This window comes from Nymphalis io, chromosome 28 (genome assembly GCF_905147045.1).
Source record: "Nymphalis io chromosome 28, ilAglIoxx1.1, whole genome shotgun sequence".
Taxonomy (NCBI): domain Eukaryota; kingdom Metazoa; phylum Arthropoda; class Insecta; order Lepidoptera; family Nymphalidae; genus Nymphalis; species Nymphalis io.
In genome coordinates, this window is record NC_065915.1 from 400,622 (window position 1) to 413,356 (window position 12,735).

Below are 12,735 nucleotides of genomic sequence, written 5' to 3' on the forward strand. Positions count from 1 at the left end.
TCGTCTGCAAATCTCAAGTGTGACAGGTACTCGCCGTTTATGTTTATGCCCCGCCCTTCCCAGTGCAGCGTCTTGAACAATTGTTTTTTATGTCCTAAAAATATATAACTGATTATGCCTTATATGAAAAAAGTCCTAAGACATTAGTATTTATGTAAAAAAGTAAATAGTGCATTAGTCCTTATACATAAAAAGTATATGACATTAATGTTGCCCTAAAAATATATAACAGATTATGCCTTATGTACCAAAGCACATAATGCATTATTACTTATGTGAAAAAAGTCTTAGACATTAGTCATTATGTACCGTACCGTAACAGCCTGTGAATGTTCCACTGCTGGGCTAAAGGCCTCCTCTCCTCTTTTTGAGGAGAAGGTTTGGAGCTTATTCCACCACGCTGCTCCAATGCGGGTTGGTGGAATACACATGTGGCAGAATTTCAGTGAAATTAGACACATGCAGGTTTCCTCACGATGTTTTCCTTCACCGTAAAGCACGAGATGAATTATAATCACAAATTAAGCACATGAAAATTCAGTGATGCTTGCCCGGGTTTGAACCCACGATCATCGGTTAAGATTCACATGTTCTTACCACTGGGCCATCTCGGCTTTTTGATTTCACTTTGACCAAGTCATTATGTACTAAAAGTAAATAATGCATTACTCCTTATTCATAAAAAGTACATAAGGTATTATTTTTATGTCCTAAAAATATATGACAGATTGTGCCTTATGTACCAAAGTATATAACACATTATTCCTTATGTAAAAAAAGTCTTAAGAAATTAGTCCTTATGTACAAAAAGTAAATAATGCATAAGTCCTTATACATAAAAAGTACAGTAGGTATTATTTTTATGTACTTAAAATATATAAAAGATTACGCCTTATGTTTAAAAGTTTATAATGCATTATTCCTTATGTAAAAAAAGTCTTAAGACATTAGTCCTTATCAGAAGTGGGATCTCAAGAAACTTATACCCATTGCTGCTTCATCATCAGCGCGTTCACCACCTACTTAGTTGGAACAGGAGCCTGTGCTGGTTAACAATGCATCATTGGAAGCAATACCACAGTCAGATATGCAAGCGTTACCTCATTATGGAATTCAAACGGGAGGAATACCACCACAATTCTTGATGCAAATGATTGAGACAATGCAGAAAATGTCGGAGCGCTTATGTGCGTCACTTACCGAAGCAAAAATAATCAAGGACGTTTATTTGCCTTCATTCGACCCGGACACCCACATCGGTGTACGAGAATGGTGTCAACATAAAGATCAAGCAATTGAAGCGTACAAGCTGGATAATTTCGACGTATGCATGAAAGTCTGCAGCCTGTTGAAGGGACGTGCAAAAATGTGGATTGATGATTGGATGGTCACTACTACAACGTGGGAATAGTTACGGCAAAATCTCATCACTACATTTGAGCCCGAAAATAGATACTCATCGGATCGGATAGTTCGGGACATCATTATGTTCACAGAACATGTTTATGACACAACAAAAGACATCGCGGAGTTTTTATCACGTGCTTGGATCTCGTGGTGAAGAGTTTCCAAGGACGAACTCTGAGACGAATACGCTGTAGAAGCAGTGATTGGATGCGTAAACTACGAGCGCTTGCGTAATAGAACTATTAAATGCCAGAGCAACCACTGTCCCTGAATTTATGTCGGTTGCAACATCCATACGGAAGAAGCGTAGTCATCAAAGCGCCAGTTCTACCATATATAACAAAAGGCCACATCTTTCAGACCATATACCATCTATATTAAGCTGCCGTGTAAAAAGACAAACCACAAAACTAACGAATGCAGATTCAAAAACTCTGAGTCTAAGTCCGAAGCTGGCAGCCATATGGATTCGAAACATCGGATTCACCTTCTTGCACCTATTGCAAGAGACTAGATCACACTTCAGAAACTTGCTTCAAACGCGAACGGACACTGACTTCAAACGTCAACTGTGTAGCAGGGAATAAGCTAGCTCATATTACTATCAAAATAAGTGAAAGGAGTTTGCAAGCCGTCTTCAACAGCGGGACAGAGTGCTCGATTATCAAAGAATCTGTTGCTGCAACTTTACCTGGTCCAAAGAAACCAGTAGTCAATTATTTTAAAGGGATTGGTCAATTCCCGGCACTATCCTTAGTCAAACTTACAACCGTGTGCAACATAGACGACATCAGTGTTGAGCTGGAGTTTTACGTATTGCCCGACTACGAAATGTTGATAGACATTTTGGTGAGAATGAACCTCATTCATGATACTAATTTAAGTGTTATTATAACATCCAAAGGGACAAAGCTATTCTATAAAACATTGATCAATCATGTAAGCATGAATTTCTCTCTCTTCAATGACTTGGATTGTGACTTAACCAATGAAGATGAAATCATGCAGCTACGTCGACTTTTGAATAAATATGAACACTTATTTATCCGTGGGTATCCTAAGACACGGGTCAACACCAGTGAACTTGAAATCAGACTGAAAAATCCTGATAAATTTCTGGAGAGAAAATCATATCGCCTTAGTCCAGTGGACCGAGAGAAGGTTCGTACCATAATCCAAGAACTTCTGAACCATGACATAATTTGTTAGAGCAAATCTCCCTACTCAAGTCCCATCATCTTAGTCAAGAAGAAGAATGGTGACGATCGACTTTGTCTGGACTTTCGAGAACTAAACTCGAATACTCTATGTCACCACTACCCCCTCCCACTTATCTCCGATCAGATCGACCAGCAAATGGTTATTTCTACACAAGCCTTGATATGGTGGCTGGATTTCATCAGATTCCCATTAGTGAGACATCCATTGAAAAAACCGCCTTCGTCACACCAGATGGTTTATATTAATACCTCAGTATGCCGTTTAGTCTGAGCAATGCCTGTTCGACTTACCAACGATGAATCAATAGAGCTCAGAAACCATTACTGGGAACAGCTGCACAAGTCTACGTAGATGACGTGTTAAGTAAATGTACAAATTTTTTTGAGAGAAGAACACACCTGGAACGTATCCTTATAGCATTGCAAGGCTCAGGATTTTCTATTAACGCAGACAAGTGTAGTTTCTTCAAAAGGTCGATTGAATATCTCGGAAACGTAGTTTCAGATGGCCAAATATAACCGAGTCCAAGAAAAGTAGAAGCCCTCGTCAAAGCTCCAGTACCTAAAACTATCAAGCAAGTCAGGCAGTTCAACGGATTGGCTAGATATTTTAGGCAATATATTCCTGATTTTTCTCGTATAATGGTGCCTTTGTACGAATTAACAAAACAAGGAGCAAAATGGACATGGACAGACAGTCATCGAATGCCTAACATCAGCACCAGTGCTTACATTATTCCGAGAAGAAGCACCCATTGTACTATACACCGATGCAAGCAGTCTTGGATTTGGTGCAGTGCTGGTGCAAGAAATCGATGGACATCAACATGCAGTAGCTTTTATGAGCATGAGAACTACGGAGGCTGAAAGTCGCTACCACTCCTATGATTTGGAAACGCTAGCTGTGGTACGTGCTATAAAACACTCGTCAGTATCTATATGGGCGAAAATTCAGCATAATAACAGACTGTAATGCATTAAAAGCATCAAAGCACAAAAAAGATTTCTTGCCAAGAATTCATCGCTGGTGGACATTCTTGCAGAATAACAATTTTGATGTTGAGTACCGTAAAGGTGAACGTCTCCAACATGCTGACTTCTTCAGTAGAAACCCAGTGGAATTTGCAGTCAATGTTATGACTAAAGATCTGAACTGGCTCAAAATCGAACACCAACGGAACGATGAACGACCAATGATGGAGCCTCAGTGACAATAATCCAGTAGAAGATTATGCCTTGCAGGACAATATCTTAAAGAAGAAAGTCAACGATCCCACCTTCGGTCAGCAGTTCAGTACAGTTGTTCCCAAGTCCTTTCAACGGAGCATTATAAATTCTTTTCACACTGCATTAAAACACCCCGGCTGGGAAAAGACACTGCAGAAAATCCGAGAAACTTATTGGTTTAACAAAATGAGTTCTACTGTTCGAAGATTCGTGGATAACTGTGTCATATGCCGGACATCCAAAGGAAGATCCGGGGCCACTCAAGTCCCGATACAAAAACCGACAGCTGCCTTCCAAGTTATTCATATGGACATAACGGGGAAGATGGGCACTCCGGAAGATCAGCAGTAACTTATGGTGACTATGGTCACTATTGACGCTTTCTCGAAATACGCTTTACTGTACTTCAGTACTAACAAAAACCCACACATTACATTAGCTGCTCTAAAACGTACTGTGCACCTATTTGGCGCAACGGTTCAAATAGTACTCGATGGAGGAAGAGAGTTCCTCGGTGAATTTAAAGAGTACTGTGACAATATCGGAATAAATATTAATGCTATTGCGCCAGGAGTCAGCCGAGCGAATGATCAAGTCGAAAGAGTCATTGCAACTCTCAAGAATACGTTAGTAATGATAAAAAACTACGAGACAGAGCAGTGGCACACTGCACTGGAAGAACTTCAACTAGCAATGAACTGTACAACTCATCGAGTCACCGGTGTCGCACTACTGACACTTGTCGCACTACTGACACTTATCAGACAACGAAATCACTGCGTACCACCTGAGCTTCTCAACTTGGTGGATATTGACAAAGAAACTGTTGATATTGAAGCTCTTACTCAACAAGTACAACGGAAAATGATCCATTCTAGCGAACAAGACAAACAACGCTTCAAACGAAATAAGGCCAAAACTAACCATTCTCAAAAAGGAGATTACGTATTGGTTAAAAATAATCCCCGCAATCAAACCTCGCTTGATCTTAAATTCAGCGAACCGTATAAAATCTGTAGAACACTAGAAAATGACCGATACTTGGTAAAGTTGACCATATCGGCGGTAAACGAATCACCTGCTCACCGAGACCCGGCTGGAGAACCAACCGAGCCCATTCCATTGACCTTACAAGAAGAGCTGTATATTCAGCCAAACCACACCTACATGGTGAAGATAACTTATAAGAATAAATAGTAAGGTAATCAATTAAATGATTCCGAAAACCACGACAAAAACTTTTAACAAATCTACGAGAAACGTCGAGAACTCTACGACCGTCGAGAACTCGTCAAGAAAAAAAAATGGTAATTGTTTTGTAAAGAGATAAATCAAAACAACTATACAACAATAAGCTAAACGTATATCGACACACATAATTTAGACACGAAAGTAAAACAAAGGTATCAAGACTGAGCAAGCTGAAGTATTATTTATGAGATATCCACCACAACCGAGAGTCCAAGCAGAAGTGAGTAAAACCAGCCAGGCCGGCCGATGAACTCGGCAGGGCCAGTCCCCACCACGATGCTCATCACGTGATCAAGTCGAGCCTCTAGGCCACGCCCCTTCGGAAGATATTTCTAACAATACTTTTTGTTTGTTTCTGATGCCATATAACATAAGATAACTTTTTTTACATAAGGAAAAGTGACCTATATACTTTTTGTACATAAGGAATAAAGACATTAAAAGTAAAAACCTATTTTTTTCCTGATTTCTAAAAATTCATATTAACAGGCAAAGACAAATCAGTTCAGTTCATTTTTATTGTCTGTTTGCTAACTGACTTTTATATTTTGTTAAATGGTCAGTATTTATATATATATTTATATACATATTTGTCAACTATTAGCAAAAGACCTTTAGTGTTACTAATTCGAAACGTTAATAAATAACATAATATAACAATAAATAAATATTCTATTATATGGCGAGCCGGTTGGCGTGGTTGGTAGATACTTTCCCTTTCACGCCGAAGGTTGTGAGTTCGATTCCCACCCAGGACAGACATTTGTGTGCATGAACATGTATGTTTGTCCTGAGTCTGGGTGTAATTATCTATATAAGTATGTATTCACAAATGAAAAGTAGTATATGTAGTATATCAGTTGTCTGGTTTCCATAGCACAAGCTTTGTACAAGCTTAATTTGGGATCAGATGGCCGTGTGTGAAAAATGTCCCAGGATATTATTATTATTATTCTTATACAGCAAAAATATCAAGAGTTACAATGTGATAATGAAATTAAATTGAAATTTATTCTTCTTAATATTGATGATCATTTTAATTTAATTAATTAAAATGTAATTTGATCAATATTAAGACAATCTAAGGACATAAAAAAGTGTAATAAATTAAGAACAAGACAAACATAATAAGAGAATTTCATAAAATAAATTAATAACAAACAACAAAAAAAAAAGTTTAAAAATAGATATATCGATCGAATGTATGTCAGCAGATGATTCAGATTAAATTAAAATATGACTTCACATAATTATAAAGTACACAAAAATCATTGATTCACTATCAAATAAAACAAATTACCAAAGAGTCAAGTGTATTAGACTTAATCAAACCAAGTATATAAGGTTTATTCGCCTTATGTACAAATAGTATATAAGGCATTATTCCTTACGTACAAAAACTACATGGGACATTAACAGGCTGTTGAGCCGAGCTATGCCGAGCTATGCTTAGCTGTGCCGGTTATTTCACTGAAGTGAGGTTTGTCAATAAAATATACAAAAGAAGCTGAGCATATTGGTTTTGTTTTGTTATTTTAATTAACAACGATATTTAAAATGTTGCACCGGCCGACGGACCGCCACACACGACACCACGACACCGCGACACGGCGACATCGCGACACCACGACACCGCGACACCACGACACGCGTTACACGACAGATGTATCGCATGAATAACAAGTAAGTATACCACGATCGAATGTCCCAAACCCGTATGCACTTCTATGCACACAGCCGGATGTGTACTAATGAGTTTTCTCGGTTTGTTCATGTTTTGTACATTCATTCAGTTCATCTCATGCTCAGCGTGGAAACAAAACTTTCAAGAAACATGTCTGTACATTAACAAATAAAAACACTTCGAGGAGTAAAAATAGACATTATTTTTTTTAAGAGAGCACAGTTTTTTTTTACTATTAATAGGCCAGCGTTTGACCGTTGACTTGCCTAATATTAAGCATCGACACGGTCTAAGATGTAGCACGCTAGCCTATAAGAAACCTGTTTACTCTGGATTTGAAGACACCAACATTGTACCTATCGGGAAATACGCTCTCAGGCAAAGCATTCCAAAGTTTCGTAGTGCGAATGATGAATGTAGACTCAAAGCGTACGTAGGCGGGGAATTTCCACTGTGTACCTATGGCGCTTTGGTCGCGTTTGCCTGGCCGTTCGATAGTAAAAAGGGGCTGGAGAAATCAGTTCGTGTAATGATTGAGAGTGCGAGGTCACTGACCTGACACGACAAAGATTTCACTCATCCTTCTTAACGAAGGCTAACAAAAAAACGAGGCAGGAAGTAGTTGTTGCTTGTAGACAGATGGTTTACTGATTAACTGACGCGGATTTATTGAAAAATGCGTATTTTGTGCTTTATTATTTCGTAATAATTTGCCTACAATAATTAGAGTAAAATAATAATACACAATGGAATAATTGAAATTAGAATTATGAACTTATACACTATACTGGTGTACCTACCTGCTAAGACCTTGAACAGACCTCTAAATAAAACACCTACAAATCGGTTGAAACATTCAACTGTATTAGTTTGATGAATGAATATAAAATGAAACTAAAAGCTTAATTTTTGTAACTAAAGTTATAGTGCACAAAATAACCGAGTACGCTTACCGCAGTCTAAAAAATACATAAGAAGCCACTTCACAAACAAAGAGCCACGAACAACCAACAATACAGTCGCTGTACGCTGGAATTCATCTCGGCGTGCGGTAATACGAGCCATAGAAAATGCGTGCTATTTTTTACTTTTCTTCGTTTAAGATACTTTTTTATATTTCTATAAAATATAAATCACCGTAGATATACTTAATAATTAAGAGAACAGTTGAACGCACTAATCAGTTTATATTAATTACACGACGTCATCTGCATAGCAAATGGCCGCTAAGCGTGATGTGACACGCAGTGTAATAATTTTTGCGTTTTATAGAAGTAATATGATCTGTACTTAATTAAAAAAATATATAATAATCAATACTTCGTACGACAAGTGGATAGAATAAATAAAGTTAAATTATATCCATATTTTTCTTATCAAGTAAGCCGTGTTTTCCACTCGGCGTACGGACGTAGAGAACCAACTGGCAGCCTACCAGTAAAAACATTCTCAAGGAGGGTAAGCGGTTGGCTGGCGGCCGGTTGTTAGCCTGCCAAGTCCTTTTTACTCGTGCCGAGTTATACTCTGTATTACCTTCAAACAAAAGTAGTAGAGCTAGCGACTAATGATTTGTATTTTAACATTGTGTCAAATAATCGTATTTAGCGATGAGAATACGACCTTAACTTCATACGCTTCATATATGTTATAAGTATTCATTCTCGTCGTTAGAAGAGAATATCGTGAGGAAACCTGTAGGAAACGCAACCACATGCAGTGCTGCATCATGCCGAACCGGTTGGCGTGGTTGGTGGGTGATTGCCATTCACGCCGAAGGTTGTGGATTCGATTCCCACCCAGGACAGATATTTGTGTACATGTCTGTTTGTCCTGAGTCTGGGTGTAATTTTCTATATAAGTATGTATTTACAAAAGAAATATAGTTTATGTAGTATATCAATTGCCTGGTTTCCATAGTACAAGCTCTGTACAAGCTTAATTTGGGATCAGACGGCCGTGTGTGAAAAATGTCCCAGGATATTATCGTGGTGTATACGACAACACCACGTTCCAAACCTTAATATTTTCTGAGCCAGTAAACGCCTGTAGACTTCATAACAGTTACTATCTATCTAGCTATGGCGTGTGTTCGTTGTACTGTGCCTGAAAGTGTTAAGAGTGACCTTTAAGGTTTATATTTTACTTATCTTTTTAAAATACTTTTTTATTATGATTGTTGCAAAAACGGCGTACATTTCCAATTCACGTGATGTCTTACCAATATTCACGAATTTGCGTTTAGCAGACGTACAATACATACGTCGAGAACCGGCCCGTACATGTACACCCTGGGACGATCAACCTGGTGGGTTCAACACATCTGATTGTTTTGTAATAAAACCCCGCAAAAACCTTTACGTTTGTTAAAATACATTTAATTTTCACATTAAAAAATCTTTAATAGTCATTTATTTTATATAAGTTTTTATACATTATCAATCAACAGCCAATCATTGTCCACTGCTGAACATAGGCCTCTCTCAAGGTGCGCCAAAGCTCCCTGTCCTCCGCCTTCCGCATCCAGTTGGTGCCCGCCACCTTCTTCAGGTCATTAAATTAAAGGTAATGTACCTTTATAAAATGTAAAGCATAATATAGTTTTTATAACTGATTGATTTTCATGCGGGATTTAATTGTATACAATAGTTTTTATTGTAATGTAGAAGTATATTTTATTTACAACTAGCGACCCGCACCGTCCTTGCACGTGTGCAAATTATTAATAAAGAAAATGAGAAGTGCGCTTAGCAAGAAAATATTAAGCAGCTGTATTTATTAAATTTATTAGTTCATATTAATAAGCCGAGATGGCCTAGTTGTTGGAACGCGTTAATCTTAACCGATGATCATGGGTTCAAACCCGGGCAAGCACCGCTGAATATTCATGTGTTAAATTTGTGCCTATAATTCATCACGTTCTTGACGGTGAAGGAAAACATCGTGAGGAAACCTGCATGTGTCTAATTTCATTGAAATTCTGCCAACCATGTGTATTCTACCAACCCGCATTGGAGCAGCGTGGTGAAATAAGCTCCAAACCTTCTCCTCAAAATGGAGAGGAGGCCTTAGCCCAGCAGTGGAACATTAACAGGCTGTTATTATAAATAAGAAATATGAGTAATTGTTCGATTGACAAACATTAATGTAAAAGACAATCTTATTTTATTTTAAATTCCCAAGATAACTAACGAACTTTTCTAAATAATGAGGAGAAAATGTCTTCGCAAATTACCCATATATAATATATATTTAATGATAATAGATAACAATAATTATTGCGAGCGTAACTTAGAAGATAGACACGTGCTATCGTGGAATTTTCTGCCTTTTTAAGACCTACTACTATTTTCTGCTATATTATTTTGGTGAATCTCTGTTAACCTAAGGCTTCCTAAAGAATTTTGAAGAAACCGAAACAGGTGAAAATCTCAGGGTATAAGGTAGTTGTTCGTGGCCTGGTGAAAACCACAACCTTTCTGTTGATCAATTCCAGCCACTTTTTCTCAATGTTTTGGTTGAGTTTCATCAACTGTTGGCAATAGAGATCCGAATCGATGTTTTGGCAGGCAGTAAAAGCACACAATGAACGATGCCCCTCCAATCCGCTCTTACTCACTGCCTGACCTTATTGTAAGTTAAATCGTGGTTCGCTATAGTCTGTGAGCTTGACTGCCCTTTAAGAGTGATCGTCTTCACACGTTCTTGTCGTGGGAAACCACTTGACATCATCAGTGATCAATCTCTACAAGAACGGGTCGGTTTCAATACGTTTTAAAAGAAACGCAAATGAGTACAAGATTCATTAGATTTATTTTAGTGATCTCGGATTGCACCAAAATACCAAGATTTTTTTGTACATCTAGACATTTTCAAGTGGGTCAAAACTGTTTCACCTAATGTGGTCAACACCTAGCCACCTAACACCTCTTCAGCCATGTCCAAATGTATGAAACAAAAAGTTAATAATAATAATAATCTTTTATTTGCATGAAATGTAGTTTTACAAATGTTATGATTTCTTAAAAGGTATCTAATACTTTTCTTCCACGATAGGCAAGTAAACATAGTTAGCAAGTAATAAATATTAAATACAGATCACACCAACAGTATTATTAAACCTATTAATAATTTATTAGAAATCACTATGGAAATAGGTTTTTAAAAAGAGATAAATCAAAACAACTATACAACAATAAAGTAAACGTAGATCGACACGTACAATTTACACACACAAATAGAACAAATGAATCAAAACTGAGCAACTGAAATATTATTTATGAAATATCCGCCACAAGCGAGAGTCCAAGCAGAAGTGTGGAAAGATGATAATCACGTGATCAAGTGGCGCCACTAGGCCACGCCCTGTCGGAAAACATTCCTAACAATATATATACATTTATTAATTTTCATACTTTACTTTATTATTAGTTGACAATATTATCAACAGAATACCATCATACTCTCAGCGAGTCAAGTCGGCGAGAGATCAAATTTCTGCACATTTGTTAAAACTGTAATATATATCGAGGTTGTTTTACTTATTGATACAATATTAAAAGCGCTAATAGATGTAAATCGTCGCTAAATGATGTTTATAATCTTACAAGGCTCTGAAGTGTCAGTCAGACACGACGGTCGCGTTTGATTAACGCTTGCAGCGCTGCAGTGCTTACCTGTAAGAGCTCACTCGCGACTCGTGGCGATACGTTACAGTATTGCGTGTATGAGTAGAGTTATATCAAAGTATAAATGTTATTTTCAGTAGGCTCTTGTAAATGTTATGAATATGTCAAATCTATAAAAATAACTAAAATTTGTCTATGATCTCATCCCGGTATATTTCATATCGGGATTAACAGTCCGCCTATTCCGCGCCTAGTCTGCGGCTTAGATAGTCCGTCTCAGGGCAATGTCAGTTAACTTGCGACTATTATAATAGTAATATTAGTAATATCCTTGGACATTATTCACACACGGCCACCTGATTCCAAACTAAGCAGAGCTTGTACTATGGAAACCAGACAACTGATATACTACATATACCTGCTACTTTTCTTTTGTAAATACATACTTATATTGATAATTACACCCAGACTCAGGACAAACAAATATGTTCATACACACAAATGCATGTCCTGGGCGGGAATCGAACCCACAAACTGTTGTGAAAGGCAAGTATCGTCCAACCACGTCAACCGGCCCGTCGTCTATTAATACGTGAATAGTGTACAAATTAATAAACCAATACAATAGACAAATAGTAACAATAATAAAGTAAACACTTTTAAATCGTCGTTACTGTTAAGAATGTTAGACTACTAACGAGTTACGAGAATGACAGCTACGAAGGAGTATTTAATGTCACGGAGCTCACGCCATTATGATTAAAAAAAAAAATTAAATTGACACTTCTGCATCGCCGTTCGCTGTCAACGCACAAATTTCATTTTTTTTTTCTTTTGGTGTACAATAAAGCATATTCTATTCTATTCTATTCTATATTTTTTTATTGATATATTATGTATCACAAATTAGCGTCAAATCCTATAACTACTACTTTGGAAGTCATCTGTCCATCAACCGTAAGCAAACAACAGACGACTCACTCTATGCGCTTTTTAAAAAGACTGCAATGGCGTGAAAATGACACAAAAACAATTAAATTAACTTGTGTATTTTTTATTATATTTTAATTGTCAACGTCTTTATAATAATAATTATATAATATTAAGTATTTAATATATTAAAAACGAATTATTTTAGGAAGAACCTAAAAACTACTAATAAGATTAGGTAATGACGAAAACTGTTGTGAACCTTGAAAGCCTTACGTTCCTGTAAAAGTTGTCGTATCTTTGTGAATGGGTTAAATCCTATAATATATTTAGCACAGTTTTCCGCATAGCGGTAAAGAGCATACTGCCGGTATTTCAGTGTTGCCCTGCT

General features: G+C 37.2%; 2 protein-coding genes across 2 annotated transcripts in view; one reads left to right on the forward strand and one right to left on the reverse strand.

Moving 5' to 3' along the window:
• Positions 1-609: 609 nt before the first annotated feature.
• LOC126779294 (aldo-keto reductase AKR2E4-like) overlaps positions 610-12,735 on the reverse strand; it is a 66,062-nt gene continuing 53,936 nt past the window's right edge. Inside the window, exon 8 of the transcript XR_007670281.1 lies at positions 610-626. The gene's annotated coding sequence lies outside the window, so the exon portion shown is untranslated. The remainder of the gene's footprint in view (positions 627-12,735) is intronic.
• On the forward strand, positions 4,218-5,051 carry LOC126779002 (uncharacterized). The gene has a single exon (XM_050502753.1). It carries the CDS (start codon positions 4,218-4,220, stop codon positions 5,049-5,051), a length of 834 nt encoding a protein of 277 aa, XP_050358710.1.